Here is a 15,168-nt window from a genome sequence, read left to right on the forward strand (position 1 = left end):
CAGGACCTCTTCCCGACAACCCTTGCCATTGGTTGTCGGGGTCTGCGGGCGGGGGCTTATAGGAATCTGGGAGTCCCCTTTAATAAGGGGGCCCCCAGATACCGGCCCCCCACCCTAAGTGAATGGATATGGGGTACATCGTACCCCTATCCATTCACCTGGAGGCAAAAAGTAAAAGTTAATAAACACACAACACAAGGCTTTTTAAAATATTTTATTATTCTGCTCCGGACGCCCCCCCTGTCTTCGTTATTAGCTCAATTACCAGGGGGGGCTTCTTCTTCCACTCTCCGGGGGTCTTCTCCGCTCTCCGGGGGGGGGGTTTCTTCTTCCGCTCTCCGGGGGGGGCTTCTCCGGACTCCGGGGGGCTTCTTCCATCTTCTCCCCTCTTCCGCTCTTGACTCGGCGAACCCCGGTTCTTCTGCAGCTCTCCGGTGCCTTCTTCAGCGCTGGCTGCCTGCTATGTTTGTGTGTTAGCTCGATTTCAAACAGGCAGCCGGCGCGGTCTTCTGTGGCGTCAGGGTCTTCTGGTCTTCTGTTCTTCCGATGTTGCCTCGTCGCCTGTTGTCGCTGTAATGATGGAAGCGCGCCTTGCATCCCATTTATATAGGCATCACCGTCCCATCATGCTCCGGCAGGTACCCACGTGGTGGGTGCACGTGGGTAGGCACCCACCACGTGGGTACCTACCGGAGCATGATGGGACGGTGATGCCTATATAAATGGGATGCAAGGCGCGCTTCCATCATTACAGCGACAACAGGCGACGAGGCAACATCGGAAGAAAGGAAGAGAAGACCCTGACGCCACAGAAGACCGCGCTGGCTGCCTGTTTGAAATCGAGCTAACACACAAACATAGCAGGCAGCCAGCGCTGAAGAAGAAGGCACCGGAGAGCTGCAGAAGAACCGGGGTTCGCCGAGTCAACAGCGGAAGAGGGGAGAAGATGGAAGAAGCCCCCGGAGTCCGGAGAAGCCCCCCCCGGAGTCCGGAGAAGCCCCCCCGGAGAGCGGAGAAGACCCCCGGAGAGTGGAAGACCCCCGGAGAGAGCGGAAGAAGAAGCCCCCCCTGCTAATTGAGCTAATAACGAAGACAGGGGGGCATCCGGAGCAGAATAATAAATTATTTTAAAAACCCTTGTGTTGTGTGTTTACTACATTTTACTTTTTGCCTACAGGTGAATGGGTAGGGGTACGATGTACCCCATATCCATTCACTTAGGGTGGGGGGCCGGTATCTGGGGGCCCCCTTATTAAAGGGGACTCCCAGATTCCGATAAGCCCCCGCCCGCATACCCCGACAACCAACGGCAAGGGTTGTCGGGAAGAGGTCCTGTCCTCATCAACATGGGGACAGGGTGCTCTGGGGTGGGGGGGGCCCGCAGTGCGCCCCCCTGCCCCAGAGCACCCAACCCCCCCATGTTGAGGGCATGCGGCCTGGCACGGCTCAGGAGGGGGGGGACGCTCGCTCGTCCCCACTCCCTTCCTGGCTGGCCGGGTAGCGTGCTTTGGATACGGGTCTGGTATGGATTGTAGGGGGACCCCCTACGTCAATTTTTCGGCGGAGGGGGGTCTCCTTACAACCCATAACAGACCTAAGGGCCTGGTATGCTCCTGGGGGGGGGAACCCATGCCGGTTTTTTCGTTGAAAATTGGCATGGAGTTCTCCCTCTCAGGAATGCATGCTGAGCGACGCTGTCATTTTTTGTTTTAATTATTTGTTTTCCCGGCGCGTCTTTTTTTCACCCGTCGCAACTTTAGTGTCCCGTCGCAATCCACAAACCCGCCCGGCGTCAATTACGTTCGCGCGATGCACGTCGGGAAAATGACGTCACACGCATGCGCAGTACGGCCGGCGCGGGAGCGCGCCTCATTTAAATTGTAAACGCCCCCCGGAGAGGAGGAACGCCTTACGACGGCGGCACTTAACTTACACGGCTTGAAATTTTTACGTAAGTGCTTTGTGGATCAGGCACTTAGGTAAAAACTTTAAGTCAGTGTAACTTAACTGCTGAAAGTAAGGCCCCATACTCACGACCAAACATGTCTGCTGAAACTGGCCCGCAGGCCAGTTTCAGCAGACATGTTTGGTCGTGTGTGGGCGCGAGCGGGCCGAATTCCAGCAAACATTTGCCCGCCGGGCCTTTTCCCAGCAGACAAATATTCCTGGACTTGTTTTAAAACAGTCCGCTGGAATCCTGCCCGGCCTCGGACATGTATGGTCGTCAGTACAGACCTACCGTACATGTCCAGGCGCCCGCCGTCCCTCGCATGCGTCGAATGACTTCGACGCATGCGTGGAAGCATTTTAAAGGCGGGCCGCCCACGTCGCCGCGTCATTGTCGCGGCGACACCGCGGACACGCCCCGCGTATTGTTTACGCGCGGACTTCTGTACGATGGTGTGTACAACCATCGTACAGAAGCCCTCTGGCAGACATGTATGGTGAAAACGGTCCGACGGACCGCTTTCACCATACATGTTTGTCCGTGTGTACCCGGCCTTAAGTTACACCGCCTGGCTGAGGATTTGGCCCTATAACTTTTGAGCAAACCAATAAATATTTGCTTATTGCGTTTTTTTTTTACCATAAAATATGTAGAAGAATACGTGTCGGCCTAAACTGAGGAAAATTATTTTATATATATATATATATATATATTTGAAGATATTTATTATAGCAAAAAGTATATATTTTTTTCAAAACTGTCGATCTATTTTTGTTTATAGCGCAAAAAAGAAACGCAGAGGTGATCAAATAATCAGAAGCAGTGATCAATGTTGTGTCACTTGTAACCCAGCCCCCTCAAAGTTAGACTCACTCCCTAGGACACACTTAACCCCTTCCTCGCCCCGTAGTGGTTAACCCCTTCCCTGCCAGTGTCATTTACACAGTAATCAGTGCATTTTTAATATATAAAAAATATTAATACAAATGCCATAAAACTATCCCCTATTTTGTAGACGCTATAACTTTTGCGCAAACCAATCAATGAACGCTAATTGCAATTTTTTTATATATATTTTTGGGGATATTTACTATAGCAAAAAGTAAAAAATATTATTTTTTTTCAAAACTGTCGCTCTATTTTCGTTTATAGCGCAAAAAAAAAAAAAAACGCAGAGGTGATCAAATAATCGGAAGCAGTGATCAGTGTCGTATAACTTGTAGCCCACCCCCTCACATTTAGAATCACTCCCTAGGACACACTTAACCCCTTCCTCGCCCCCCTAGTGGTTAACCCCTTCACTGCCGGTGTCATTTACACAGTAATCAGTGCATTTTTATAGCACTAAAAAATAAAACATAAAGTGTAGCGCTAATTATAAGTGAGATAAAGGATTGGGTATATTAATAATTAACCAATCATTGAAAAGTGTCCGTACGAAACACATTAAAGTAGTCCATAAAAAACTGTGAAAAAATTAATAATAAATGAATCCTCAAAATTCAGTTCACAGTGGATAAATGTGCAAAATAAACTTCAATAAAGAAATGGTAATAAATCTTCATAGGTAAAAAAGATGTTCCCAGTATTTATATTTATTATAGCAAAAAGTAAAAAAAAAAATTCAAAATTCAAAATTGTCGCTCTATTTTTGTTTATAGCACATAAAATAAAAACCGTAGAGGTGATCAAATACCACCAAAAGAAAGCTCTATTTGTGGGAAAAAAAGGACGTCAATTTTGTTTGGGAGCCACGTCGCACGACCGAGCAATTGTCAGTTAAAGTGACGCAGTGCCGAATTGCAAAAAATAGCCCGGTCATTTGGCAGCCAAATCCTACGGGGCTGAAGTAGTTAAAGCGCTAAAATCACGCATGAAAGTCATTTATGGGAAGTCAGTTTTCAGGTCTTCTGTACTTACTATTAAAAAAAAAATGATATTAAAATAAATATGAAGGATGATCTACTTCTAAAAATGTCTGACTTCATTATTTTCTAAGCTACTGGCGAACAAGCATGCAGTTAATAAAAATGTAATAATTTAAAATAAATAGATAAACAAATAAATAAATAAATGAATGAATTTAAATAAATAAAGAAATAAATTAAAATGTAATACAAATTTTAGAAGAGTAAATGCAGTTAATAAAAATGTAATAATAATAATGGCCCGGATTCAGGTAGATTTGCCCCTTATTTACGGAGGCGCAGGGCAGCGTTTTTGCCCTGCGCCCCCGCAAATTTACTGCGCTACCCGCGATTCACGGAGCAGTAGCTCCGTAAATTGCGTGTGCGCTGTGTAAACTTGCCCTGCGTAAGGGCGCCTAATGTAAATGATCCCGTAGGGGGCGGGAATCATTTAAATTAGGCGCGCTCCCGCGCCGAGCGTAGAGCGCATGCTCAGTCGGGAAACTTTCCCGACGTGCATTGCGGCAAATGACGTCGCAAGGACTTCATTTGCTTCAAAGTGAACGTGAATGGCGTCCAGCGCCATTCACGAATCACTTACGCAAATTACGTAAAATTCGAACGTCGCAACGCAGGAACGACGGGTATACTTTAGCATTGGCTGCCCCTGCTATTAGAAGGGGCAGCCTTACGCTAAACACGCCGTACGGAAACGACGTAAATTGCGTACGCAGGGCTCGCGCAACATTGTGAATCGGTGTTAGTATGCAATTTGCATACTATACGCTGACCACAATGGGAACGCCCCCTAGCGGTCATCGCAAGAATGCAGCCTAGATATGCGTGGCATAAGAGCCTTATGCCACGCATATCTTAGGCTGCAGTCGGCGTTACGATGTTCCTGAATCAGGAGCATTCGTAACGCCGGGGCAAGTAAGCAATTGCGCTGTGTAACCTATGGTTACACAGGCGCAATTGCTTCTTGAATCTGGGCCACTAATAATAAAAAAAAGAATTTTAATAAAAGAAAAAAAATGTTTAATATAAATTTGAGAAAAGTAAATGCAGTTAATAAAAATGTAATAAAAAATAAATAAATTAATTTAAATAGAAACATTTTTTTTTTAATTTAATACAAATTTGAGAAAAGTAAATGCAGTTAATAAAAATGTAATAATAAAAAATAAATAAATGAATTTAAATAATAAAAAAAAAAAATTTAAATGTAATACAAATTTGAGAAAAGTAAATGCAGTTAATAAAAATGCAGTTAATAAAAATGTAATAATGTAATAATAAAAAATAAATAAATAAATTTAAATTAAAAAATAAATACATTTAAATAAATTTAAATTTAATACGAATTTGAGAAAAGTATTTTGATCGGCACACCTGTTGATATCCCTTAATAATTATCTAAGTCAATATGTATTGTATGTAATATTACACGATGGAAATCTCATAAAGCAGAAATAAATGAAAATTCGGTACTTACAGATGAAGAGCACAAATAATTTGGGACTCATGTTGCCTGAAAATCGCACACACGCCAATGAGGCTAACCATAACAGATTCTTGTATTTTCCTTTGTAATCAAGGAAGCAGGAGGTTGTCTCTGGCACGCTTGTATCACAATGCCCTGGGAATGTGTGAAGAAAGGTTCGGGATTGTACTTCTACATGTTCTAGTACTGGATCTCCTGTTCCACCTAATCCCAAAGGATTCCTGACATGTACGTCAAATTCCAACCTTGTCATCGTCATGCTGGGGCAGGGGTCCAGGTTTGTCGGAATGGGAAACATATTTCCAGCCTTCAAAGATTGAACTTGGTTCTTCTTCACCGGTTTCTTTAGCCCATTCTTTTTAACCGGTTAACGACCGCCGCATGTACATATACGTCCACAGAATGGCACGTACAGGCATATGGGCGTACATGTACGTCCCCGCCTTTCCACTGGTCTGGGGTCCAATCGGGACCCCCCCCCGGTACATGCGGCGGTCGGTAACCTGCAGGGAGCGATCCGGGACGAGGGCGTGGCTATTCGTTTCTAGCCGCCCCCCTCGCGATCGCTCCCTGGAGCTGAAGAACGGGGAGAGCCGTATGTAAACACGGCTTCCCCGTGCTTCACTGTGGCGGCTGCATCGATCGAGTGATCCCTTTTATAGGGAGACTCGATCGATGACGTCAGTCCTACAGCCACACCCCCCTACAGTTGTAAACACACACTAGGTGAACCCTAACTCCTCCAGCGCCCCCTGTGGTTAACTCCCAAACTGCAACTGTCATTTTCACAATAAACAATGCAATTTAAATGCATTTTTTGCTGTGAAAATGACAAAGGTCCCAAAAATGTGTCAAAATTGTCCGAAGTGTCCGCCATAATGTCGCAGTCACAAAAAAAAAATCGGCCCATTAGTAGTAAAAAAAATAATAAAACTATCCTCTATTTTGTAAACGCTATAAATTTTGCGCAAACCAATCGATAAACACTTATTGCGATTTTTTTTTACCAAAATTAGGTAGAAGAATACGTATCGGCCTAAACTGAGGAAAAAAAAATTATATATGTTTTTGGGGGATATTTATTATAGCAAAAAGTAAAAAATATTGAATTTTTTTCAAAATTGTCGCTCTATTTTTGTTTATAGCGCAAAAAATAAAAACCGCAGAGGTGATCAAATACCACCAAAAGAAAGCTCTATTTGTGGGAAAAAAAGGACGCCAATTTTGTTTGGGAGCCACGGCGCACGACCGCGAAATTGTCTGTTAAAGCGACGCAGTGCAGCTGTCTAAAGGCCCGGGCTTAAGTGGTTAAAGCGGAGGTCCAGCTGTAAAAAAAATAATTATTTTTTTAGTCAGCGGCTACAAACACTGTAGCTGCTGACTTTTAATAAGGACACTTACCTGTCCAGGGTGCCCGCGATGTCGGCCACCCAAGGCCGGATCCGTCCATTGGATCGGGTCCCGACGCCGCCAGTCGAAGTAAGCGAAACAGGCAGTGGAGCCTTGAGGCTTCACTGCCCGTTTCCTACTGCGCATGTGCGAGTCGCGGGGCGCTTTGTGCATGAGTGGCTGCCTTTTGGGACACACACGGGTCCCAGAAGACAGCGAACCAACATTTTCCAGAAGGCAATGCGATGAGGAGAAGACTACAGTGGAATAGGAAGTGGCAGATTAGGACGATCTGCCCAGCAACAGCCATTTCTGGTAAGTATATATATATATAAAAACATTTTTTATTTTAATTGTTTACATTTTTGCAGCCTTTTTTGTCCATTTATTTATTTATTTTTTATTTTAGGGTGGATCTCCACTTTAAAGTTCAAGGTATACGCCGGCGTAATTTCTTTGAGGATCTGCCCCCAGTGTCTGCTGGGAAACTGAGTCCGAGGATGAGAGAACTTTCGTGATTGGCGGAACTGTGTCGCCTGAGAAACGCCTATCACAGAACGGGACCAGGAGGAGACCGCGACTTTTAAACAATGAATAGATACCCACAGCCTGTCAATAATTTCAGGTACACTGACTTGGGCACAGTGAGGCTGCAGTGGGCACAGTGAGGATGGGCACAGTGAGGTTGCAATGGGCACAGTGAGGATAGGCACAGTGAGGTTGGCAAAGTGAGGTTGGCACAGTGAGGTTGCAATGGGAACAGTGAGGTTGCAATGGGCACAGTGAGTTTGGGCATAGTGAGGTTGGCACAGTGAGGTTGCAATGGGCACAGTGAGGCGTGCAAATGGGCATCGTTGACCCTCTCAATACGCTTTCCCAGTTTTTTGTGGTAAAATTAGGTGCCTCGGCTTATATTCGGGTCGGCTTATACTTGAGTATATACAGTAACTCTAATAAGGAATTGTCCAAATATTCCAAAAAATCCCAAATAAAGTGACTAGTGCTGTATTAGCGTCTTGTGCAAAAAACAAGCAAAGGTGACTCTTTGGGTGCTCCCCCCTCCTATGATTGCATTCACCAGATGATCATACCCCTGCGGGGGTAGATAGCGTGTAATGGGTTATGGGCCAGATCCTCAAAAGAGATACGCAGGCGGATCTGCTGTTCCGCCGGCGTATCCCTGTTTCTATCTATGGAACTGATCCACAGAATCAGTTTCCAAGAGATAGACAGAAGATCCGACATGTGTAAGGGACTTACACTGCCGGATCTTAGGATGCAGTACCGCATCTGCCGCTGGGGGCATTTCGCGTCGAAATGCCGCCTCGGGTATGCAAATTAGCACTTACGGAGATCCACAAAGCTTTTCAGCCTCGTTTTTTCTCCGTAAGTATTAGTTTGCAAACGCAAAATTAGGGCTGCTTTTACAAAGTGTAAAGTTAGTACACCGTTTTTTTCCCCCGACGCAACTTTTTTGACCCGGCACGATTCACGAAGCTCGGCGTAACGTAATTTTGCGCTATGCACGTCGGGAAAATGACGTCACGAGCATGCGCAGTACGTCCGGCGCGGGAGCGCGCCTAATTTAAATGGGACTCGCCCCATTTGAATTGGGAACGCCTTACGCCGGACGGATTTAAGTTACACAGCCAAAAATTGCGGTGTACTTTGGAGCAATGCACACTGGGATATGTACACGGACGGCGCACGTCAATCACGTCAGGTCATCACACATTAGCATAAAACACCCCCCCCGCCCTTCCACATTTGAATTACGCGGGCTTATGATGGCCCCATTTACGCTACGCCGCCGCAACTTATGGAGCAAGTGCTTTGTGAATACTGCACTTGCTCCTGTAAGTTACGGCGGCGTAGCGTAAATACGATACGCTGCGCCGCCGTAAGGACAAGCACAGGTACCTGAATCTAGCCCCATGTCCTGAGTGCATGCTCCTATGTTTAGCCACTTCACGCTCGGCCTATACAAAATGGCGGCCAGTCGGTGGTTCAGTTATCCTGAGTGTCATACAACGTCCAGCAGGATAACAGCCGTCGTGCGCCCGTGGTGGATCGCATTGCTGCGATTGATGGTGCGGTGTGTCAGTCTGACACACCTCTAAACCGATCTTGGTGAAGAGCCTCCGACATAGACTCTTTACCCCGTGATCAGCCGTGTTCAATCACTGCTGATCACGATGTAAACAGGAAAAGCCATTGATCGGCTTTTCCTCACTCGCGTCTGACAGACACGAGTAGAGAAGAGCCGATCGGCGGCTCTCCTGACAGGGGGGTCTGTGCAAATTGTTTATCAGTGCTGCCCCCCCCGCAGATGCCCACACTGGACCACCAGGGAAGCCCCCAACATGTACGTACCCCATGGCCATCCACATATGCAAAAATATGCCCAATAAAAGCCAATCAGTACCCACAAATGGGAACTGACTGACAACATAATGGATCAGTTCAGACAAGTGATGTCCAGAAATATCACCCATCAGTGCCACCCATCAGTGTCCATTAGTGCCACCTCTCAGTGCCTATCAGTGCCCATTTGTGCCACCTATCAGTACCACCCATAAGTACCCATTAGTACCACCCATAAGTACCCATCAGTGCTGCCTATGAGTGCCCATCAGTGCCGCCTATCAGTGCCCATCAGTGCCACATACCAGTGCCACCTTTCAGTGCCCATCAGTGCCGCCTATCAGGAAACATTATCATCAGTGCCCATCAGTGTCGCCTCATTGGTGCCACCTCATCGGTGCCGCCTTATCAGTGCCCGTCATTGAAGAAGGAAACATACTTTTTTACAAAAAAAAAAACTAAGGCCCCATACACACCATAGAATCCATCCGCTGAAAAATCCCAGCAAATGGGTTTCAGCGGATAGATCCTATGGTGTGTACACTCCAGCGGATCTGTCTCCTCGGATATTTCTCCCCTGGGATGGATTCCAGCAGATCGAATATTCGCTGACATGCTAAACAAATCCATCTGCTGGAATCCATCCCAACGGATGGATCCGCTGGTCTGTACAGACTCACCGGATCCATCCGTCCGAAGGGATCCCCCGCATGCGTCGTAATGATTCGACGCATGCGTGGAATTCCTTATGTGACAGCGTCGCGCACGTCGCCGCGTCATAATCGCGGCGACGGCGCGACACACGTCATCGCCAGAGGATTTCGGCGCGGATTTCAATGCGATGGTGTGTACACTCCATCGCATAGAAATCCGCGGAAATCCTCGAGAGGATTTATCCGTGGAAACGGTCCGCTGGACCGTATTCGCGGATAAATCCTCCCGTGTGTATGGGGCCTAACAGAAACAAAGAAACTTTTTTCTCAAAATTTTCGGTCTTTTTTTATTTGTTGCACAAACAAAAATCGCAGAGGTGATCAAATACCACCAAAAGAAAGCTTTATTTGTGGTAACCAAATAATAATTTATTTTTTTGGGTACAGTGTAGTATGACCGCGCAATTGTCATTCAAAGTGCGACATCGCTGAAAGCTGAAAATTTCCTTGGGCAGGGAGGTGTATAACTGTCTAATATTGAAGTGGCTAGGAACGGGGTCCTCTGAGTTTACCAGGAGAATGGGGCTATTTATACCAATGACAGTTTCGAGGTTTGTTGGGCAAGATTCCTGTGTTGTCAGTCATGATTACACCACATAACCAGTAGGAAGTATCGTAATCAACTACTTTTTTTGTGGCTTAGTAATGTAACTGTGAATGGCAGCAGGTTGGGAAATCCCCATACTTCACTGCTCTGTCACTGTTAAAATGACGTTGGTTTGGTATTTGTTTATTTCCCGTAAAAATGGCCGCACATCTCTATTTTAAAGTAAGCAGAAACGTTTTTTTAAGTTTTTGTTGTTTTTTTTTATTGCAAAAATTTACAACATGCACAACAAATTACTGTCCACATTATACACTCACCAGACACTTTGGGCCAGATTCACATAGAATTGCCCTGGCGCAGCGTATCAGTGATACGCTACGCCGCCGTATCTTACCTGGCGGAATTTCGAATCCACAGCGAAATCGCGCCGTAAGTTACGACGGCGTAGTGTTTTTCTGGCGGCGTATTTGAAATTGGGCGGGTTGGGGGCGTGATTCATTTAAATGAAGCGCGTCCCCGCGCCCAATTGGAATGCGCATGCTCTGTTTTGAATTTTTCCGCCGTGCTTTGCGCGAAATGACGTCATTTTTTGAACTTCGACATGAGTTACGTCCTTTCCTATTCACGGACGACTTACGCAAAACAAAAAAAAAAATTAAATTCAACGCGGGAACGACGGCCATACTTTAACATGGCAAGTCTATCTATACGCCACGAAATAGCAGCTTTAACTATACGCCGGGAAAAGCCGAATAGCGACGACGTAAGAGAATGCGACGGCCGCGCGTACCTTCGTGAATCGACGGAAAAAAACAATTAGCATACCCGGCGCGGAAAACGGCGCAAACTCCACCCAGCGGGCGCCGAAGTATTGCACCTACGATCCGAAGGCGTACGAAGCAGTACGCCTGTCGGATCTAAGCCAGAAGCCGTTGTATCAAACTAAAGATACGACGCGGCAAATTTGAAAGTACGCCGGTGTATCAGTAGATACGCCGGCGTACTTGCTCTGAGAATCTGGCCCTTTATTAGGTACAACTGTTCAATTGCTTGGTAACACAAATTCTAATCAGCCAATCACATGGAAGCAACTAAATGCCTTTAGTTAGAGATACGCCTATTCACGAATGTACGCTTGCCTGTCGCAGTAAAGATACGCCGTTTACGTAAGGCGTTTTCAGGCGTAAAGATAATCCACCAAAAAGATGGCGCAGCCAATGTTAAGTATGGACGTCGGACCCGCGTCAAATTTTTTAATTTTTATGTCATTTGCGTAAGTTGTCCGTGAATGGGCTGAGCGTAATTGACGTTCACGTCAAAACCAATGAGTTTTTGCGGCGTAATTTGGAGCATGCGCACTGGGATACATCCACGGACGGCGCATGTGCCGTTCGTTCAAAACGTCATTTACGTGGGGTCATCGTTTATTTACATAAAACACTCCCACCTCTTCACAATTTGAATTAGGCGTGCTTACGCCGGCACATTTACGCGACGCCACCGTAACTTAGGACGCAAGTGCTTTGTGAATACAGCACTTGCCTCTCGGCGGTGTAGCGTATATGAGATACGCTACGCCTGCGTAACGTTAGGCACGGCTACCTGACTCCAGCTAATAATAGTTAACTGATTCCTTTTAAAAATTATTAAAAATAGATACAAATCAATCATATTATGTACCTGCAGTTTCTAGTTTCGTTTTTGCTTGTTGTTTCCTGCTTCTGTGATGTACAGAGCCACAGAGCCAATACAGGGCAGTGATGGTTTGTAAAACTAAACTGATTGGTGCTGAGGGGTTTTAAACACACAGGCCCAGATTCTCATACATTAGCGCTGCTCCTGGGCAGCGTAATGTATGAGCTCTACGTTGCACCGCCGCAGGTCTACAGGTTTAAATCCTGATTCTCAGAACACTTACCTGTAAAGTTGCGGCGGTGTATCGTTAGATTGCTCGGCGCAAGCCCGCCCAATTCAAATGGGGTGGGCACCATTTAAATTAGGCGCGCTCCCGCGCCGAGTGTACTGCGCATGCTCCGTCGGGTAAATTACCCGACGTGCATTGCGCTAAATGACGTCGCACCGACGTCATTTGCCTAGATGTATACGTAAATTGCGTCCAGCGCCATTCACGGACGTCTTACGCAAACGACGTAATTTTTATTCATTTCGACGCGGGAACGACGGCCATAGTTAACATTGGTTGCGCCTGCTAATTAGCAGGGGCAACCTTACGCGTCGGGTACGCTACGCAAACGACGTTAATTCGCTGCGTCGACCTCGCAAATGTTCGGGAATCGCCGTACTTACCTCATTTGCATAGACGACGGGGAAAAGCGACGATGCGACACCTAGCGGCGGGAAAAAAAATTACTTTTAAGATCTGACAGCGTAAGAGCCTTACGCTTGTCAGATCTAATGGGTACCTATGGGCAACTGATTATAAGAATCAGTCGCATAGATACCCGGGGCCAGATGAGGAGTTACGACGGCGCTAATGGTGTTGCGCCGTCGTAACGCCTTCGAGAATCTGGGCCACAGTAATCACACCTCCTTGATTAGTGACCACATAGAGAAAGCTCCCAGTACTGTGGTTATCAGGAAACAGACAACCAGGAAGTGTGGAGATCAGAGAAGAATTACAGCAACTTGAGAGCAAAAACGAACAATGAGGACATGAAAACAGCACTGCATTAAGGTAAAGGAAGCTATTAAGATAAAAAAAAAAAATTCCTTTACAAACCCTTTGAGTGGTTCCCGATGAGAGGGAACATCCGATCAGTGACATGTCACTAGGCATAACAGGGGTATGCCTTGTTTACAAAGGCATCCCCCTGTTCTGCCTCGGCTGACCGCAATCACGGGCCGCCTGGGAACATCGAGTTCCCAAGACCCGCGAGCGCACTCACACGGCGCGCGCGTGCGTGCTGGGCGGCAAATTTAAAGGGACGTACAGGTACGCCCATTCGTCTGCCTGTGCCATTGTGCAGACGGCGGTCGCTTTGTGGTTAATGTTGAAATCTTCCTCTATGGCTAGAGTTACACCTTTATACAAGTCGTTTTCAACTGCATCCGGTCTACCCGAGAGGTAGAATACGATGAGCCGCCTTTAACCACTTCCCGACCTCCTCATGTACATATACGTCAGCAGAATGGCACGGACAGGCACATGTACGTACCTGTACGTCCTCTGCTAGACGTGGGTGGGGGGTCTGATCGGGACCCCCCCCCGGTACATGCGGAGGTCGGGTCCGCTCGGGGAGCGATCCGGGACGACGGCGCGGCTATTTGTTTATAGCCGCTCCGTCGCGATCGCTCCCCGGAGCTGAAGAACGGGGAGAGCCGTGTGTAAACATGGCTTCCCCCGTGCTTCACTGTGTCGGCGCATCGATCGCGTCATTCCCTTTATAGGGGAGACACGATCAATGACGTCATTCCTACAGCCACACCCCCCTACACTAGTAAACACATACAAAGTAAACCCTAACTCCTTCAGCGCCCCCTGTGGTTAACTCCCAAACTGCAACTGTCATTTTCACAATAAACAATGCAATTTAAATGCATTTTTTGCTGTGAAAATGACAATGGTCCCAAAATGTGTCAAAAGTGTCCGCCATAATGTCGCAGTCACGAAAAAAATCGCTGATCGCCGTCATTAGTAGTAAAAAAAATAAAAAATAAATAAAACTATCCCCTATTTTGTAAACGCTATAAATTTTGCGCAAACCAACCGATAAACGATTATTGCGATTTTTTTTAACAAAAATAGGTAGAAGAATACGTATCGGCCTAAACTGAGGAAATTTTTTTTTTTATATATGTTTTTGGGGGATATTTATTACAGCAAAAAGTAAAAAATATTGCATTTTTTTCAAAATTGTCGCTCTATTTTTGTTTATAGCGCAAAAAAAAAAAAACGCAGAGGTGATCAAATACCACTAAAAGAAAGCTCTATTTGTGGGGAAAAAAGGACGACAATTTTGTTTGGGAGCCACGTCGCACGACCGCGCAATTGTCTGTTAAAGCGACGCAGTCCCGAACTGTAAAAACCCCTTGGGTCTTTAGGCAGCAATATGGTCCGGGGCTTAAGTGGTTAAAAAAGCAGAAAAGGCCGTTTTATGAATGCATTGATGTAATCGCCACCTGTTTAATGAAATCTGGAAAACACTCATGGATATAATTAGAGGGATAATCCAGCTATTAATAATCACAGGAAGGCACCAGGAGAACTGAAGCAGAACAACAATTCTTTCAAGGCCCTAAGTTTGGCAGGTAGACACTGGAACAGACAAAACACGATGTCTTCATTACTAAGCCACACTAGGTACCTTTGTTTTGGTTTGTTTTTTTTTGCTATTCTTATCCCACTGTGCTCCATGCATCTGCCTAAATCAGGGGTCTCAAACTCAAATTACCTGAGGGCCACAAGACAAGTTTTCATATGCCATAGGGGGCCGCATGCAAACTTTCAAACTTCAAAAACAACAGCACTGGTGTCAGCGAGCGCATTATTACCACCAGCACTGGTGTCAGCGAGCGCATTATTACCACCAGCACTGGTGTAAGTCAGGGTTTGACAAATTTGCTTGGAATCTAGGAGCCAGCTAAAAAAGTTAGGAGCCAGAAAACGCGCCCCGTCCCGACGAGCTTGCGCGCAGAAGGGAACACATAAGCGAGCAGCGCCCGCATATGTAAACGGTGTTCAAACCACACATGTGAGGTATCGCCGCGATTGGTAGAGCGAGAGCACTATTTCTAGCCCTAGACCTCCTCTGTAACTTAAAACATGCCACCTGTAG

At 46.3% G+C, this 15,168-nt stretch overlaps 1 protein-coding gene across 1 annotated transcript in view; it reads right to left on the minus strand.

Annotated features, from left to right (window-relative positions):
• LOC120920421 (Fc receptor-like protein 5) overlaps positions 1-5,512 on the minus strand; it is a 51,437-nt gene extending 45,925 nt beyond the window's left edge. The window contains exon 1 of the mRNA XM_040332510.1: positions 5,351-5,512. Within this exon, the coding sequence (XP_040188444.1) occupies positions 5,351-5,381 (31 nt within the window). The 5' untranslated portion in view covers positions 5,382-5,512. The remainder of the gene's footprint in view (positions 1-5,350) is intronic.
• Between the last annotated feature and the right edge of the window lie 9,656 nt (positions 5,513-15,168).

This window comes from Rana temporaria, chromosome 13 (genome assembly GCF_905171775.1).
Source record: "Rana temporaria chromosome 13, aRanTem1.1, whole genome shotgun sequence".
NCBI classification, from domain to species: Eukaryota; Metazoa; Chordata; class Amphibia; order Anura; family Ranidae; genus Rana; species Rana temporaria.